This window comes from Thalassophryne amazonica, chromosome 5 (assembly GCF_902500255.1).
Source record: "Thalassophryne amazonica chromosome 5, fThaAma1.1, whole genome shotgun sequence".
NCBI lineage: Eukaryota > Metazoa > Chordata > Actinopteri > Batrachoidiformes > Batrachoididae > Thalassophryne > Thalassophryne amazonica.
Genome location: NC_047107.1, coordinates 116136634 through 116152784, shown reverse-complemented (window position 1 = coordinate 116152784; position 16151 = coordinate 116136634). Strand labels below are relative to the sequence as shown.

Sequence of the window (16151 nt, the reverse complement as noted above, 5' to 3'; positions counted from 1 at the left end):
GGTAGTCGATTTCTCGGCGGGGAGGTGGAGTTGCAGTCCGGCTTATATGGTGGTGTAGATGAGTGACAGCTGGAGTAATGAGTGACAGCTGTCACCTCCTCTGGGTCTGGCGCCCTCTTGTGCTTGGAGCCCGCACTCCAAGCAGGGCGCCCTCTGGTGGTAGTGGGCCAGCAGTACCTCCTCTTCAGCGGCCCACACAACAGGACCCCCCCCTCAACGGGCGCCTCCTGGCGCCCGACCAGGCTTGTCCGGGTGTCGTCTGTAGAAATCGGCCAGGAGGGCCGGGTCCAGGATGAAGCTCCTCTTCACCCAGGAGCGTTCCTCAGGTCCATACCCCTCCCAGTCCACCAGATATTGGAACCCCCGGCCCTTACGACGGACGTCCAGGAGCCTGCGGACCGTCCAAGCAGGCTCCCAGTCGATGAGCCGGGCAGGAGGCGGCGTAGGGCCAGGTGCACAGAGGGGCGAGGTGTGGTGTGGCTTGATACGGGACACGTGGAAAACAGGGTGGACCCGCAGTGAAGCCGGGAGTCGGAGCTTCACTGCGGCCGGGTTCATGATCTTGAGGATGGGGAATGGGCCGATGTATCTGTCCTTTAATTTGGGTGAGTCCACACAGAGGGGGATGTCCTTTGTTGACAGCCACACCTCCTGCCCGGGCTGGTATGTGGGGGCCGGGGAACGTCGGCGGTCCACATGGGTTTTGGCCCTCGTCCGGGCCTTTAATAGGGCAGAGCGGGCGGTCCGCCACACCCGGCGGCACCTCCTGAGGTGGGCCTGGACCGAGGGCACACCGACCTCTCCCTCCACCAGCGGGAACAATGGGGGCTGGAACCCCAAACATGCCTCAAAAGGGGAGAGGCCGGTAGCAGACGAGATTTGGCTGTTATGGGCATACTCGATCCAGGCCAGATGGTGACTCCAGGCCGCCGGGTGCGCGGAGGTGACGCAGCGAAGGGCCTGTTCCAACTCCTGGTTAGCCCGCTCTGCCTGGCCGTTGGTCTGGGGGTGGTACCCGTACGAGAGACTCACGGTGGCCCCCAGCTCCTTACAGAAACTCTTCCACACCTGTGAAGAGAACTGGGGACCACGATCTGAAACGATGTCCGATGGTATCCCATGCAGCCGCATGACGTGGTGGACCAGGAGGTCAGCCGTCTCCTGGGCCGTCGGGAGCTTCGGGAGGGCCACGAAGTGGGCCGCCTTGGAGAACCGGTCCACTATCGTGAGAATCACGGTGTTGCCCTGGGACGGCGGGAGGCCCGTGATGAAGTCCAGGCCGATGTGAGACCAGGGGCGATGAGGCACTGGCAGGGGTTGGAGGAGTCCCGTCGTCCTCCGATGGTCTGCCTTGCCCCTGGCGCAGATGGTACAGGCCTGGACGTAGTCCCGGACGTCGGTTTCCAGGGACGCCCACCAGAAGCGCTGCTGGACTACTGCCACGGTCCTACGCACTCCGGGATGACAGGAGAGCTTGGACCCGTGACAGAAGTCCAATACGGCAGCTCTTGCCTCTGGTGGGACGTACAGTCTGTTCTTGGGGCCAGTCCCCGGGTCCGGGCTCCTTGTCAGGGCCTCCCGGACGGTCTTCTCCACGTCCCAGGTGAGGGTGGCCACGACAGTGGACTCGGGGATGATGGTCTCGGTGGGGTTCGACAGCCCCGCTTTGGCTTCTTCTTCGTGCACCCGGGACAATGCATCTGGTTTTTGGTTCTTGGTCCCGGGGCGATACGTGATCTAGAAGTCAAAGCACCCGAAGAACAGAGACCAGCGGGCTTGCCTGGGGTTCAGCCGCTTGGCGGTCCGGATGTACTCCAGGTTCCGATGGTCCGTGAAAACCGTGAAGGGCAACGATGCCCCCTCCAGCAGGTGTCTCCACTCTTCCAGAGCCTCCTTCACCGCAAGAAGTTCCCGATTGCCGACGTCATAGTTCCGTTCAGCTGGGGTCAACCTGCGGGAATAAAAGGCACAAGGATGGAGGACTTTATCAGCCTCCACGCTCTGGGACAGCACGGCTCCTATCCCTGAGTCAGAGGCGTCCACTTCTACTATGTACTGGCGATCAGGATCAGGCTGCACCAGAACTGGTGCAGTCGAGAACCGACGTTTCAACTCCTGGAACGCGGCTTCGCACCGATCCGACCAGGCGAAGGGGACCTTGGTGGAGGTCAGGGCAGTCAGGGGGCTAACTACCTGACTGTAACCTTTAATAAACCTCCTGTAGAAATTTGCAAAGCCTAGGAACTGCTGTAGTTTCCTGCGGCTTATCGGTTGGGGCCAATCTCTCACCGCCGCAACCTTAGCCGGATCAGGGGCGACGGAGTTGGAGGAGATGATGAACCCCAGGAAGGACAAAGAAGTGCGGTGGAACTCGCACTTCTCGCCCTTCACAAACAGCCGGTTCTCCAACAACCGCTGTAGGACCTGACGTACATGCTGGACATGGGTCTCAGGGTCCGGGGAAAAGATGAGTATATCGTCCAGATATACGAAGACGAACCGATGCAGGAAGTCCCGCAAGACATCATTTACCAAAGCTTGGAATGTCGCGGGGGCGTTAGTGAGGCCGAACGGCATGACCAGGTACTCAAAATGACCTAACGGGGTGTTGAATGCCGTCTTCCATTCGTCTCCCTTCCGGACCCGAACCAGGTGGTACGCGTTTCTAAGATCCAATTTTGTGAAAATTTGGGCTCCATGCAGGGGCGTGAACACTGAATCCAACAGAGGTAACGGGTATCGGTTGCGAACCGTGATCTCGTTCAGCCCTCTGTAATCAATGCATGGACGGACTCCGCCGTCTTTCTTGCCCACAAAAAAGAAACCAGCACCCATCGGGGAGGTGGAGTTCCGGATCAGCCCGGCAGCTAAGGAGTCCCGGATGTAGGTCTCCATTGATTCGCGTTCCGGACGTGAGAGGTTGTACAACCTACTGGACGGGTACTCAGCGCCCGGGACCAAATCGATGGCACAATCATACGGTCGGTGCGGGGGAAGAGTGAGTGCCAGATCTTTGCTGAAAACGTCAGCAAGATCGTGGTACTCCCTTGGCACCGCCGATAGATTGGGGGGAACTTTGACCTCCTCATTAGCCGTGGTGCCGGGAGGAACCGAGGATCCTAAGCACTCCCGGTGGCAGGTTTCGCTCCACTGCGTCACAACCCCAGATGGCCAATCAATCCAGGGATTGTGCTTCACCATCCATGGAAAGCCCAAAATCACTCGGGAGGTAGAAGGTGTTACATGGAACACTATCTCCTCCCTGTGATTCCCAGACACAACCAAAGTCACTGGTTGTGTCTGATGTGTGATTAATGGAAGCAGGGTGCCATCTAGTACTCGCACCTGCAATGGTGCCGGCAGAGCCACCAGAGGGAGCCCTACTTCCTTTACCCATCTGCTGTCCAGCAGATTCCCTTCAGACCCTGTGTCTATCAGTGCTGGGGCATGAAGGGTTAAATCCCCACAAAGGATTGTTACTGGGATTCGTGCAGATTTGCGGGGTTTTCCCGCGTGCGTGTTATGACCCACCCTTAGCCCAGTTTCTAAGGACGGGCGTTGTAGATTGACCGTTTTAGGGCAGTCCTTCTGCATGTGCTCGCAAGAGCCGCAGACAAAACACTCCCCGCGGGCCAGCCTCCTTTGTCTGATTTTTGATCTTAATTTGGCCCTGCTCGTGTCCCTAGCCTCCTCAGCAGGGGGAGCCGTAGCCACACGGAGCTCTCTGGCAGTGAAGCGTGGGGACGACGTCACCTTGTCGGAACCGGAAGGGGGAGGGACGGCTCGTGCCCGGTCACGCCCCCCGGCCTGCTCCCGACGATGCTCATTTAAACGGTTGTCTAAACGTATAACCAAATCGATCAGCCCGTCGAATTCCCGCGGTTCATCCTTGGCCAGTAGGTGCTCCTTAAGGACCGGGGACAGTCCATTTACAAAGGCGGCGCGGAGCGCAACGTTATTCCAGCCGGACCTCGCTGCCGCGATGCGGAAGTCGACTGCATACTCGGCTGCGCTACGGCGCCCCTGTCTCATCGACAGCAGCACGTTCGAAGCGGTCTCGCCTCTGTTGGGATGATCAAACACTTGTTTGAATTCCCGTACGAACCCAGTATAAGACGTTAGGAGCCGTGAATTCTGCTCCCAAAGCGCCGTAGCCCATGCGCGTGCCTTTCCTCGAAGCAAATTAATAACATAAGCCACCCGGCTAGCGTCTGATGCGTACATGATGGGGCGCTGTGAAAAGACGAGCGAACACTGCATGAGGAAGTCCGCGCACGTCTCGACACAGCCCCCGTACGGTTCCGGAGGGCTTATGTATGCTTCAGGGGACGGTGGGGGGGTTCGTTGAACGACCAGTGGAACGTCTAATACGGGCCCAGGACCAGCCAGAGGAGTGGCTGCAGCAGCGCCCTGATCGCGCGCTTCCACCCTGGCGGTGAGAGCCTCCACCCTCCGATTAAGGAGGACACTCTGCTCGGTCACAAATACTAACCGGGCCTTGAAGGCGGTTAAGATCTGCTGCAGCTCACTCAACCCGCCTCCCGCTGACGCCTGCGCTCCTGGCTCTTCCATTGGCCGTTCAAGCTGGAGTTGACGCCCCTCGGAGTCCATGACGATGGCCGAGAAATCCTGTTGGGAAGGTGTCGTAGCACGGACCCACAACAGGGGGCGCAAATGAACGGACAATGAGTAAGCCAAAAGGTAACAATTTAATGTTGTGATATTACACAACGAAACGTGTCTTAATGTTCACAGTCAATAAACACCAGGTGACGTGTGGGCAGGCTCGAAGATAGAAGACGCCCGACGAGAGAGAAGCCGCGTCCCACACGGCCTCCACCACCAACGGCCTGAAGAACACCGGAGCCGCCAAGTCCCGAGTCCCCAGGTGGCCTCTGTCTTCGGCTGTCGACCCTGGTACTGCTGGCAGAAAACAGAAAGATAATGTGTGAGTGTGAGTCCGCACACTCAGTAAGTAACAGTCCAGACACCGTTAGGAGGGAGCACCTCCACCTCCAAATCACACACACTCGTGCAGCTCCTGATCAACCACTTGTCTGGGACGGGGTGCGAGGTGAAGCCGTCACTGTCACACCAAAACGCCAATCCTCCAGACAAGGAAACACTTCAGGAAAACGGCTGCAACAGAAGTTCAGTTGGTTACACAATGTGTCAGTCAGCAGAGAAATTACCTTAGTACTGGTAGTCGATTTCTCGGCGGGGAGGTGGAGTTGCAGTCCGGCTTATATGGTGGTGTAGATGAGTGACAGCTGGAGTAATGAGTGACAGCTGTCACCTCCTCTGGGTCTGGCGCCCTCTTGTGCTTGGAGCCCGCACTCCAAGCAGGGCGCCCTCTGGTGGTAGTGGGCCAGCAGTACCTCCTCTTCAGCGGCCCACACAACAGTTTCAGTCAGGTTTTAGAATTCATCATAGTACAGAAACAGCATTAGTGAAGGTTACAAATGATCTTCTTATGGCCTCGGACAGTGGACTCATCTCTGTGCTTGTTCTGTTAGACCTCAGTGCTGCTTTTGATACTGTTGACCATAAAATTTTATTACAGAGATTACAGCATGCCATAGGTATTAAAGGCACTGCGCTGCGGTGGTTTGAATCATATTTGTCTAATAGATTACAATTTGTTCATGTAAATGGGGAATCTTCTTCACAGACTAAAGTTCCACAAGGTTCTGTGCTAGGACCAATTTTATTCACTTTATACATGCTTCCCTTAGGCAGTATTATTAGATGGTATTGCTTAAATTTTCATTGTTACGCAGATGATACCCAGCTTTATCTATCCATGAAGCCAGAGGACACACACCAATTAGCTAAACTGCAGGATTGTCTTACAGACATAAAGACATGGATGACCTCTAATTTCCTGCTTTTAAACTCAGATAAAACTGAAGTTATTGTACTTGGCCCCACAAATCTTAGAAACATGGTGTCTAACCAGATCCTTACTCTGGATGGCATTACCCTGACCTCTAGTAATACTGTGAGAAATCTTGGAGTCATTTTTGATCAGGATATGTCATTCAAAGCGCATATTAAACAAATATGTAGGACTGTTTTTTTGCATTTACGCAATATCTCTAAAATCAGAAAGGTCTTGTCTCAGAGTGATGCTGAAAAACTCATTCATGCATTTATTTCCTCTAGGCTGGACTATTGTAATTCATTATTATCAGGTTGTCCTAAAAGTTCCCTAAAAAGCCTTCAGTTAATTCAAAATGCTGCAGCTAGAGTACTGACGGGGACTAGAAGGAGAGAGCATATCTCACCCATATTGGCCTCTCTTCATTGGCTTCCTGTTAATTCTAGAATAGAATTTAAAATTCTTCTTCTTACTTATAAGGTTTTGAATAATCAGGTCCCATCTTATCTTAGGGACCTCGTAGTACCATATCACCCCAATATAGCGCTTCGCTCTCAGACTGCAGGCTTACTTGTAGTTCCTAGGGTTTGTAAGAGTAGAATGGGAGGCAGAGCCTTCAGCTTTCAGGCTCCTCTCCTGTGGAACCAGCTCCCAATTCAGATCAGGGAGACAGACACCCTCTCTACTTTTAAGATTAGGCTTAAAACTTTCCTTTTTGCTAAAGCTTATAGTTAGGGCTGGATCAGGTGACCCTGAACCATCCCTTAGTTATGCTGCTATAGACGTAGACTGCTGGGGGGTTCCCATGATGCACTGTTTCTTTCTCTTTTTGCTCTGTATGCACCACTCTGCATTTAATCATTAGTGATCGATCTCTGCTCCCCTCCACAGCATGTCTTTTTCCTGGTTCTCTCCCTCAGCCCCAACCAGTCCCAGCAGAAGACTGCCCCTCCCTGAGCCTGGTTCTGCTGGAGGTTTCTTCCTGTTAAAAGGGAGTTTTTTCCTTCCCGCTGTAGCCAAGTGCTTGCTCACAGGGGGTCGTTTTGACCGTTGGGGTTTTACATAATTATTGTATGGCCTTGCCTTACAATATAAAGCGCCTTGGGGCAACTGTTTGTTGTGATTTGGCGCTATATAAAAAAATTGATTGATTTAATTGATTGATTGATTACACTGAACTTGCTAAATAAAGTTACACATGCAGGCCTCATGCTTTTCATATATAAAGATGATTTACCACCCTCTGCTGGAATGGTGAGTCCAGAATGTAGTTAGCAACGTCCATTGTTCAGTGTTGTTTGCTAATATCCATAGCTTCTCCAAAAATATTAGTCCTATTAACATTCCATTTTGGCGGCGTTCATCCTTGACCCAAAACACATAAGCATACCAATCAGCAAATGTCAACTCTCTACAGTTTCTCTGTGATCAAAGTTGGATACACACCCACGTACACACACACAGAGGACTTTTTGTCTTTTCCGCATTCTACCACAAGCAGATGGTTCTACTTTTACACAGGCAGAAACAGAGACATGGCGGAAAACATCACACTCAACACACTTTTCAGTCAGGTACCTGCAACATAAACCTTAGCTCACTCATGGTTACAGCAACATGAGGCTTAACTAAACTGACTAAACCAATTTAACTATAAAAACAGAATAAATCGTAACTCTCGCAACACGGTCAAACTAACATGAACCAGGATAACACTTAAAACCCCAAAACCCTAAACTCCCATGGTGCATTGCAGCACAACATCCATTGTTTACTGGTTAGCTAAAATGGCTAATTTCTCCAAAAAATTGTCTTATCAACTTTCCATTTTTGCAGCGTACATCCTTGACCCAAAATACGTAAGCATACCAAACGGCAAATGTCAGCTCTTGCAGATTTCTACGTGATCAAAGCCATACACATGCACTCACACAGAGGCCACTTGGCTATTATAATAGATAGAATATAAATGGGTCAGCACGGTGGCTTAGTGGTTTGCACTGTTTCCTCACAGGAAGAAGGTCATGGGATCGATTCCCACCTCTGGCCTTTCTTTGTGGAGTTTGCATTTTCTCCCCGTGTTTGCGTGGGTTACCTCCAGGTGCTCACAGAAGCTAAGCAGGGTAGGTCCTGGTTAGTACTTGGGTGGGCGATATCTTAGGGAGACCAGGGCCTAAGCTTGCTTGTCCATGTAAAACTAGAGTTGCGTCAGGTAGGACATCTGGCATTAAAAAAAATTCTTGTGCTAAATCCCAGTGCCAGTCTGTAATGGCTCCACTGTGGTGACACTGAACAAAGGAGGGCAGCTGAAAGACAAACAACTTGATATTATACCATATTTAGGAGGAATTATCTTTAAAATTTGTGTTTTCATCTGCCTCTTTACAGGTTTTGTGAGTCTCCCTCCAGTGACCCTGAGTTGCCAGGAGGTCGTGGTCGGGGGAAACGGATGCGATTGGCTATGATGGAGAGACCCTGCCTTGAGCAACTGCCTATTGGCAAAGTGCGAGCCTTATCACAACACCGAAGCCGTGGAGGGAGTCTGGCTGGAACCACAGCAGCCATCCACAGCAAGGGACGCAGAGGCAGCCTGAACCTTATCAACAGCAACTGCCGCACACCTTCATCTTTCTTCACTGTGGAAATGGTCAAACCTGTTAACAGTACCTCTTCCCTCCCTACTGCTGGAAAGCGAAAGAACAAACCACCAGCTGACTTGGACCTCAGTCTGGTGTCCTCTGGTGACATTAAAAATGGCAACGGGAAAAGGATACGAGCTAAATCCCGAAGTGCACCTTCCACACCACAGGGAAAATCTGACCCATCATTCATGGACCCTGGAGGTGGTTGTGCCTCCTCACCGCCTCCTCCACCCATCCTCATTGATTGCCCCCACCCCAACTGTACTAAGCGCTATAAGCACATCAATGGTCTGCGGTACCACCAAACCCATGCACACTTGGAGGTAGAGGAACAGAGGAAGCCTGACATGGATCCTATAAAGGATGGACAATGTGAGGACCGACTATCAGATTGTGAAGAGATGATCAGTAATATCACATATGATCTCCCAGAAACAAACAGCAGTAGTGGCAACAGCTCCTCTAAGAAACCTGCTCCTCTGTACAAAGTGACCACAGTGGGATCTCCTAAGAATAGACGGCTAGTTCTCAGTACTGACCATAGTCCCCCAGGTAATTCCAAAACCAGAAGAACTTCACTGCTCAAAGATGGTCTAATTGATGACCTGAGCAATTTGCCCATAATCTCAAACATGACTGTGGTTCTTGAAAATTGCATGGTGCCAGACAGGAACTCCACAGTAGAAATGCCCAAACTTGAAGCTGAAGGCTTAATTGACAAGAAGGGAGGTGTGGGTGACAAGGCAAAGAAGGCCTTCGGGAAGGCAGAAAAACTGTCCAAATCACGGACCAACCGTCTTATTGCACCGGCACCTGCTCCACCCAAGCTGATTGCCATCCCCAACACAACTTATCCATCCAGCCCTGTGGATACTACCACTTCTCAGCAGCCATCACCCATAGCTGCTGTGGGTCTTACCAGTAAAAACTTTCCCCTGAAGCCAATAAAACCAAAGCTGAACATTGTCCTAGAACCGAGCCTGGTCAATGCCACCATGGTCACCTGCAACAAAGAGACACGAAAGAAAGAGAAACGGAGGCTAAAGGCTAAACATAAAGATACAACCATCAGGATGCCTAATGGTGACAGTAGTGGAATCAAAATCGATGATGGTGTTGCACCATCAAAGTTGGGTGTCAAGGAAATTTCTGGAAGTCTTCTGAAGGAGCACCTCAGTAAGCAGGAAGTGATAAACGGGCTAATGGAGAGCCAGGAGAGCAGGATGGCAAGTATACGTGCTGAGGCAGACAAAGTCTACACTTTCACTGACAATGCCCCTAGTCCCTTGATTGGTAGTTCATCACGGCTTGATGCCAATGGTGGTTGCCTAACAACAGCAGACTGTAGCAGCAAGAACAACAGCCCTGCCTACTCTGACATTTCTGATGCCGGGGAAGATGGAGGGTCTTCTGAATGTCGCTCAGATGGCCTCAGATCCAAGTCTAGCTCCTCTGCCTCTTCTGAGGCAAGTTCCCACAATCATCACAGTAACTCTGGTAAAACACCCCTGTCAGCATCTGGTTTACCATCAAAGGAGTCCCATTCTCCATACTACCACAGCTATGAACCCTACTACCTACAGGGGTACATGCAGCCAGACAGACTCTCAGAGAGACAGAACAACAGTATTGTTTTCCGTAAAAGCTCCACCCATGATAGCAAAGGAAAAGACCGAAAGGAGGAAATGAAAGAAGATGACAAAATGTCCTCCCATGATTTATCAGACTCTAAAAATAGTGATGGTTTGCCTCAGTCTCAGCTCCAGCTGGCTATGAGTCAGACCCAGACTGCCTTGGCTCAGTCGCTGTACTATGGCCAATACTCCCGCGGACTCTATATGGATCAGAAACTCATACTTGGATCCAAATGCTGTGACCAGTCACCTGGAGCTAAACCAAGATGTGACAAGGTGCCAGGAATGAGAGACGGTGAGAAAATTAAAAATATAGTTGGTTCTTCAGCTGGTGGACCTTTGCTGGGTAAAGGTGCAGACATCACTAAGGCCTGTTGTCCCAAGCCCATCCTGTCCTATGTAGAGATAAGTGAGAGAGGAGAAATGGGACAGAGTGTGGGCATCAAAGCAGTCCATGGGAGCATGGTGGATCTCCACCAGGTCTCGATGAAAGACTGTGATGAGATCAAATCACCCTCTTCTTCATCACTCCACAATCCAGTCAGTCAGTCAGATCTGGACTCAAATGTTTCCTTTTCCAGTGTAAGTTTCTCGCTCTGCCTATAACCTGCCAACATCTGTGATGTGTTCATGTGATTTAATGACTGTTGTTGATATCACAGTATTACAAATATTTAAATTATACTTTGTATTTAGCACAACCGTTAGGTGCTACTAGCAAGGACCACGTGGCTTTTGGAACGCTATGGCTCCAATTTGACATAGTGCTTCAGTTGTTTAGGTTGAAATCCATGTGATTTCATTTCAAGAATGCAAATGTTTAAAGTGGTTTATGTGAGATTTAACTAGGAATATAAAAAAATACAACTTGAGACATAAGTTAAAAACAATGAACAAAAACATTTTTAATTGATTACTGGGTTTTGTATGAACTAACTTTTGTGTAGCTTTTTAAAAAAAAACATGTTTGCTAATAGTGCAATTAGCCAAGAACCAAATATTTTAGAATTCACAACTGTGTTGCATTTTATGTTTTGTTTTTTTCTGACATTTCGCCAGTTGAGCCAGTCTTGATTCTTGTCAGCATCACATTCCAGACATCCCAAAGCTGAATGGCCACCGGCTATTGATTCATCAACATCCTATTCAGAGCCAGTGATAGATGGTCTGTCTATGCCTGTGTTCACGCTAGTGCACAGTGTTTTCTCTATAGTCATTCAACAGCGATGGATGAAATTGTCCACTCCTACTAACAAGAACATGAAAATATAAAATTATCATTACTTAGATAACGTTGCTTCTACAAAAGAGAAAAAGTCACAAAAAGCTGCTGCACTGCCAGCTTTAGCTTTGAAACTGGCCATTTAAGCAATAACTAAGACAGCAACTGACTGATATTTAAATAATGTCAAAAATAATTTCCACCCACCACTGTTGACAAAGTATTATAGGGGAAATACTGCAACTAGCACCAACACTTGTCCCCGTCAATCTAGCCCTCAGACTGCCCAGGCTGGGCTCACCGCCTCGCTCACAGCAAATACTCAGAGGTACAGAGTCAACACGGGGAGGAAGCCGAGGAGGGTGAAGCTGACAGGGGTAAGGAGTGGGGTGCCGCAATGGAGCCAGCCAGAGCCAAGGTGACTTCAGGAGTAGACAGAGGAGGAGTCAGTAGTGATGCTAAAAAAGCCAGGTTCCATGGAGCCAACAGTCTCTCGCCCACCACTGAAAAGGAGGACTTTGACAGGATGGATGGGCTGGAGGAGGATCAGAGCTTGGAGACAGTGGGAGGGCAGTCTGAGGACTCCCACAATGCACGAGCAGCAGTGTCTTCTCCCATGACCAACCAGAAGACCTACATTCAGTATCAACACTCCTACCCACCATATCTGTCCATGTGTGAGGGCGGTGGAAGCTCTTACAGAGGGCTGTCTCCAACCCTTGTCCACAACTACCCAGGTAACAACAGTATGTGTCCAAGATTTTGTGTTTCAGTAAATATTGCACAGATTAATAATGCTTGAAATTTTGTCATCACAGCAAAGCCCTGAAAATGTAGCAACTCCTTTGCAGAGGGGTCTCAGCACACATATCGCAAAGCACACAGGAAGTTACACAACACTTTCATGATGATTTATGCGCTCTCCACTAATTTGCTGGAGTAAGAACACAGGGTTCATCAGGGATGTCTTCTGGACCCACACTCTGTTCAATTTATGTTTGGAAAGGTTGCGAATTCCAGTGACCTGGTTCCAAGTGTTGGTGATGAAAGTTTGACTGGCCTTAACTTTTCAGATGATGCAATGTTGTGAGATTATTGAATCCCCGGTTGTAGTCCTTGAGTGCTGTCAAGTATGCTTGATTCCAACTGTTCTGAATCAAGACTAAAGTCCAGACTTTGTCTTTGACTGTGTCTGTATGTGGTGCAGGCTCTGAGGCCCATCAGACTGGTGCTAATTCCCAGATACCCTAGTGGGAAGTGGATAACAGTCTATGACTCCCTCTGTATGGGATACTAGTCACCATCACATTATGTCCCCATCCAAGGCTAGTATTCATTTTACAGGTGGGTGGACGTGTAGAGGCAGGTAAAGTGTGTAGCAGAGGCGGGTAACCTCAACCAGACATCAGAATTTCAACCCTGGTCTATATATTGGCAGTCTAACTCCTATCCTACAGCGTCATCTGTTGTATTACTGCTTTTTATGTAATGAGGGTGTCAAACTCATTGAGACATTTATGTGGCAGTGATGTCCTTGTTTCTAGAAATTGTGCACAGGAGGTTGTAAAATGTCTGCAAAGAGTTTGTGGAGTCAAGAGGTCACAGGACAAAGATTGATCGTTTATTACCTCCGCCAATGAAGTTGGGCAGAGGTTATGTTTTTGCCCCATTTGTTTGTCTATTTGTGAACAGTTGTAACTGACAATTTTTCATATAGCATTAAGAAATTTTTAGGGAGGATTCATATCCTGATAGGCAAGAAATGATTAAATTTTCAAGGTCATAATTTAAAGGTCAAAGTCAGGAAGAAACCTGGAAAATTTTAAAAATTGTTATCCTTTATCTTTGAATGAATTTTCAAAAATTCATAACTGTCAGAAAAGATTGAATTTCTTTCATATTTGAGTGATATGTAGGATGGTGTCCTTTATCAACTGAAAAAGTTTGATCTGATCTGGATTACAGATTTTGTGGCCATTTAAATTTAACATTGAAAACCCCATTTAATGTCAGTTTTACATTATACCTTAATCTCATTTTTGAAAGTGAGGTGCAAACTGGCACTCGCTTTCGCCTGACAAAGTTTGAGCCGGATCTGATCCAGATTGTGGACAATTGAATTTAATATTGAAAAGCATTATATTTTGCCTTATATCTCAAACAAAAGTGCCTCAATCATTCTCATTTGTGACAGTGAGGAGCAAACTGGCACTCTCAATGAATGAACTAAGGCCAGGTTCACACGGCAGGATAATTAGGCCGATATCGGACCCGATCTTCCCCTTCCGACAATCTTAAGGACGCCCCGACAATCGTGATGACGCTAAAGATAATCTTATCAGATATTCCTCCCATGTGTGGTGTGTTCAGAGCGCTCTGATCTGCTCGGATGGGCGTCAGGAGCGCTCCGATCGCAAATCGGGGATATTCAACATGTTGGATTCTTTTCGCCCGATATTGCTGTGTGTGTTGTGTCCGCTGACCAAAACAAGCACGCAGCCTGCTGAATGTGATGTGCAGCCAATCAGAAAGCGAGGTGACAGACGCACGGAGCGGTAAATAAAATCAAAACAGCTGTCCTGACTTACCAGAAAGTCCGGTGGTCGCGCTGTCTCCACTCCTTTAAAGAACACCTTTTCTTTTTCTTTTTGTATCATTTTTTCCCTCTGTTTTAAATAGTCCACAAAGTACCTCCTTTTGTTTACTCTGAAGCCACGTTTAATCTCGAGAGATTTTGCGAGATTTCCTGTCTGAGCTGTAAATGTTCGTGCGTGAAATCTGTGTGTGGTGTTGTCCTTACCGCGTGGCTGCACACCACACACTGTACGACCAAACCTGTTAGATCCATGATTTTTTATCTTCACGTATGTGGTCTCTCAGGTTTTGGAAACCTAAAGATAATTTTAAAATCCTGTCGTGTGAACCAGGCTTTAGTCTGATCCTTATTGCGGATGTTTGATTTTAACATTGAAAAGCCCTTTTGATCGATATTTTGTACTATATTTTATCTTATGAAAAGCCACTTCTAACAGGACTATGAGGTTTGCAGTCTACAAGCGCGATGCTGTAGTTGTTTTTGCATATAAAACTTTGTTGCATCACTCCAAATAGCAGCATTTAATAATTAAAACAAAGAGGCTGTAGAAGTTGTCTTTTGGCGAAAAGACAAGCCGTAACTTCTCACATTGAGACTCTTTTAGTCGCGTTTTTAACAGACTACAAACATGGCGCCGCGCGTTTTTAACAGACTACAAACATGGTGCCGCGCGCCAACAAAAAAACCGGAAACAGAACACGTCACCCGAACTCTTAAAGGGGCCGCTACTATTACATGAATCACAACATAGCACATAACAGAACACTTATAAGAAAGTGAATTATGCCGTCAGTGTTGAGAGCACTACAAGGCAATAATAAATAAATAAAAACATAAAGGTCATTAAATTATAAGAACAATCAAATTATATACAGTGTGTAAAATGAGTATTGAACACGTCAACATTTTTCCTCAGTAAATATATTTCTGTTGACATGAAAGTTTCACCAGATGTCATTAACAACCTGTGGAATTCACACACACAAAGAAATCAAACCATAGAGCTTGATAAATTCAGTTATTTGTAATAACGTGAAATTACACAGGAAAAAGTATTGAACAGACTCACTGAAATTTATTTAATATTTTGTACAAAAACTTTTGTTGCTAATAGTAACTTCAAGAAATTTTAACCTCTTAAAATGTGTTCCTTGTGAATTTGAAGACTCTGGCAGTAATAAGACTGGACTTATGCTGACCACAGACGGATGGAGGGATGCACACATGCAAAGTCTTTGCAATACCCGACGGCAATATTTGATGGCCTTTGGTAAAAAGCAGTGAAAGACTGTTCTTTTTAAGCAGGTTTTAGTTAGACAAGGTTTTTCTTTTATTCTTTTTGTGTTTTCCTGTTTGTAAGATCAATGTTTTACATGTTACCTCTGTATTTTATGTTTTTCCTTGTCTGCTTTGTGAAGCACTTTGTGATGTCATACCTGTGAAAGGTGCTATATAATTCATTTACGTACTTACCTGCTAATTCCAGGTCTTTCTGAAGCTCTCTGCAAGTGGTCCTTGACTCTTGGACAATTATTCTGATAATTATTTTCACACCTCTGTCAGAAATCTTGTGAGGAATACCTGGTCGTGGCCAGTTTATGGTGAAATGATGTTCTTTCCACTTATGGATTATGGTCCAAACTCACTGGAACATTCAGAAGTTTGTAAATCTTACTGTAACCAATGCCATCAGTGTTGGGAAGGTGTCGTAACACGGACCCGCAACAGGGGGCGCAAATGAACGGACAATGGATAAGACAAAGAGTAACAATTTAATGTTGTGAAACGCACAACTGGATACAGACAAAAATATATAATGCCAATTAAACACAAGGTGACGTGCGAGCAGGCTCGAAGATAGGAGACCTCTGGCGATTGAAGAGCCGGGACCCACACAGCTTCCACCACCAACGGCCTGAAGAACACTGGAGCCGCCAAGTCCTGAGTCCCCAGGTGGTCACCGTCTTCTGTTGCAGACCCTGGTACTGCTGGCAGAAGATGAAAACAGTTAATGGTGAGTGTGTATCCACACACCCAGTAATCCTTCACCCACAGGTCTTCAGGGAGGGAAAACCTCCACCTCCGATACAGAATCACCCGTGCAGCTCCTGACAGTTGCTCCTTGGATGGAGTGAGAGGCGAAGACGTCGCAGACTCTCACTGCACGCCAATCCAA

The 16151-nt window shown here is 48.0% G+C and overlaps 1 protein-coding gene across 1 annotated transcript in view; it reads left to right on the top strand.

The window, feature by feature from the left end:
• Window positions 1–16151, top strand: part of znf608 (zinc finger protein 608) — a 224206-nt gene that overhangs the window by 191522 nt on the left and 16533 nt on the right. The window contains exons 4-5 of the mRNA XM_034171157.1: window positions 8270–10739; window positions 11654–12116. Coding sequence (XP_034027048.1) covers window positions 8270–10739; window positions 11654–12116 — 2933 coding nt within the window. The remainder of the gene's footprint in view (window positions 1–8269; window positions 10740–11653; window positions 12117–16151) is intronic.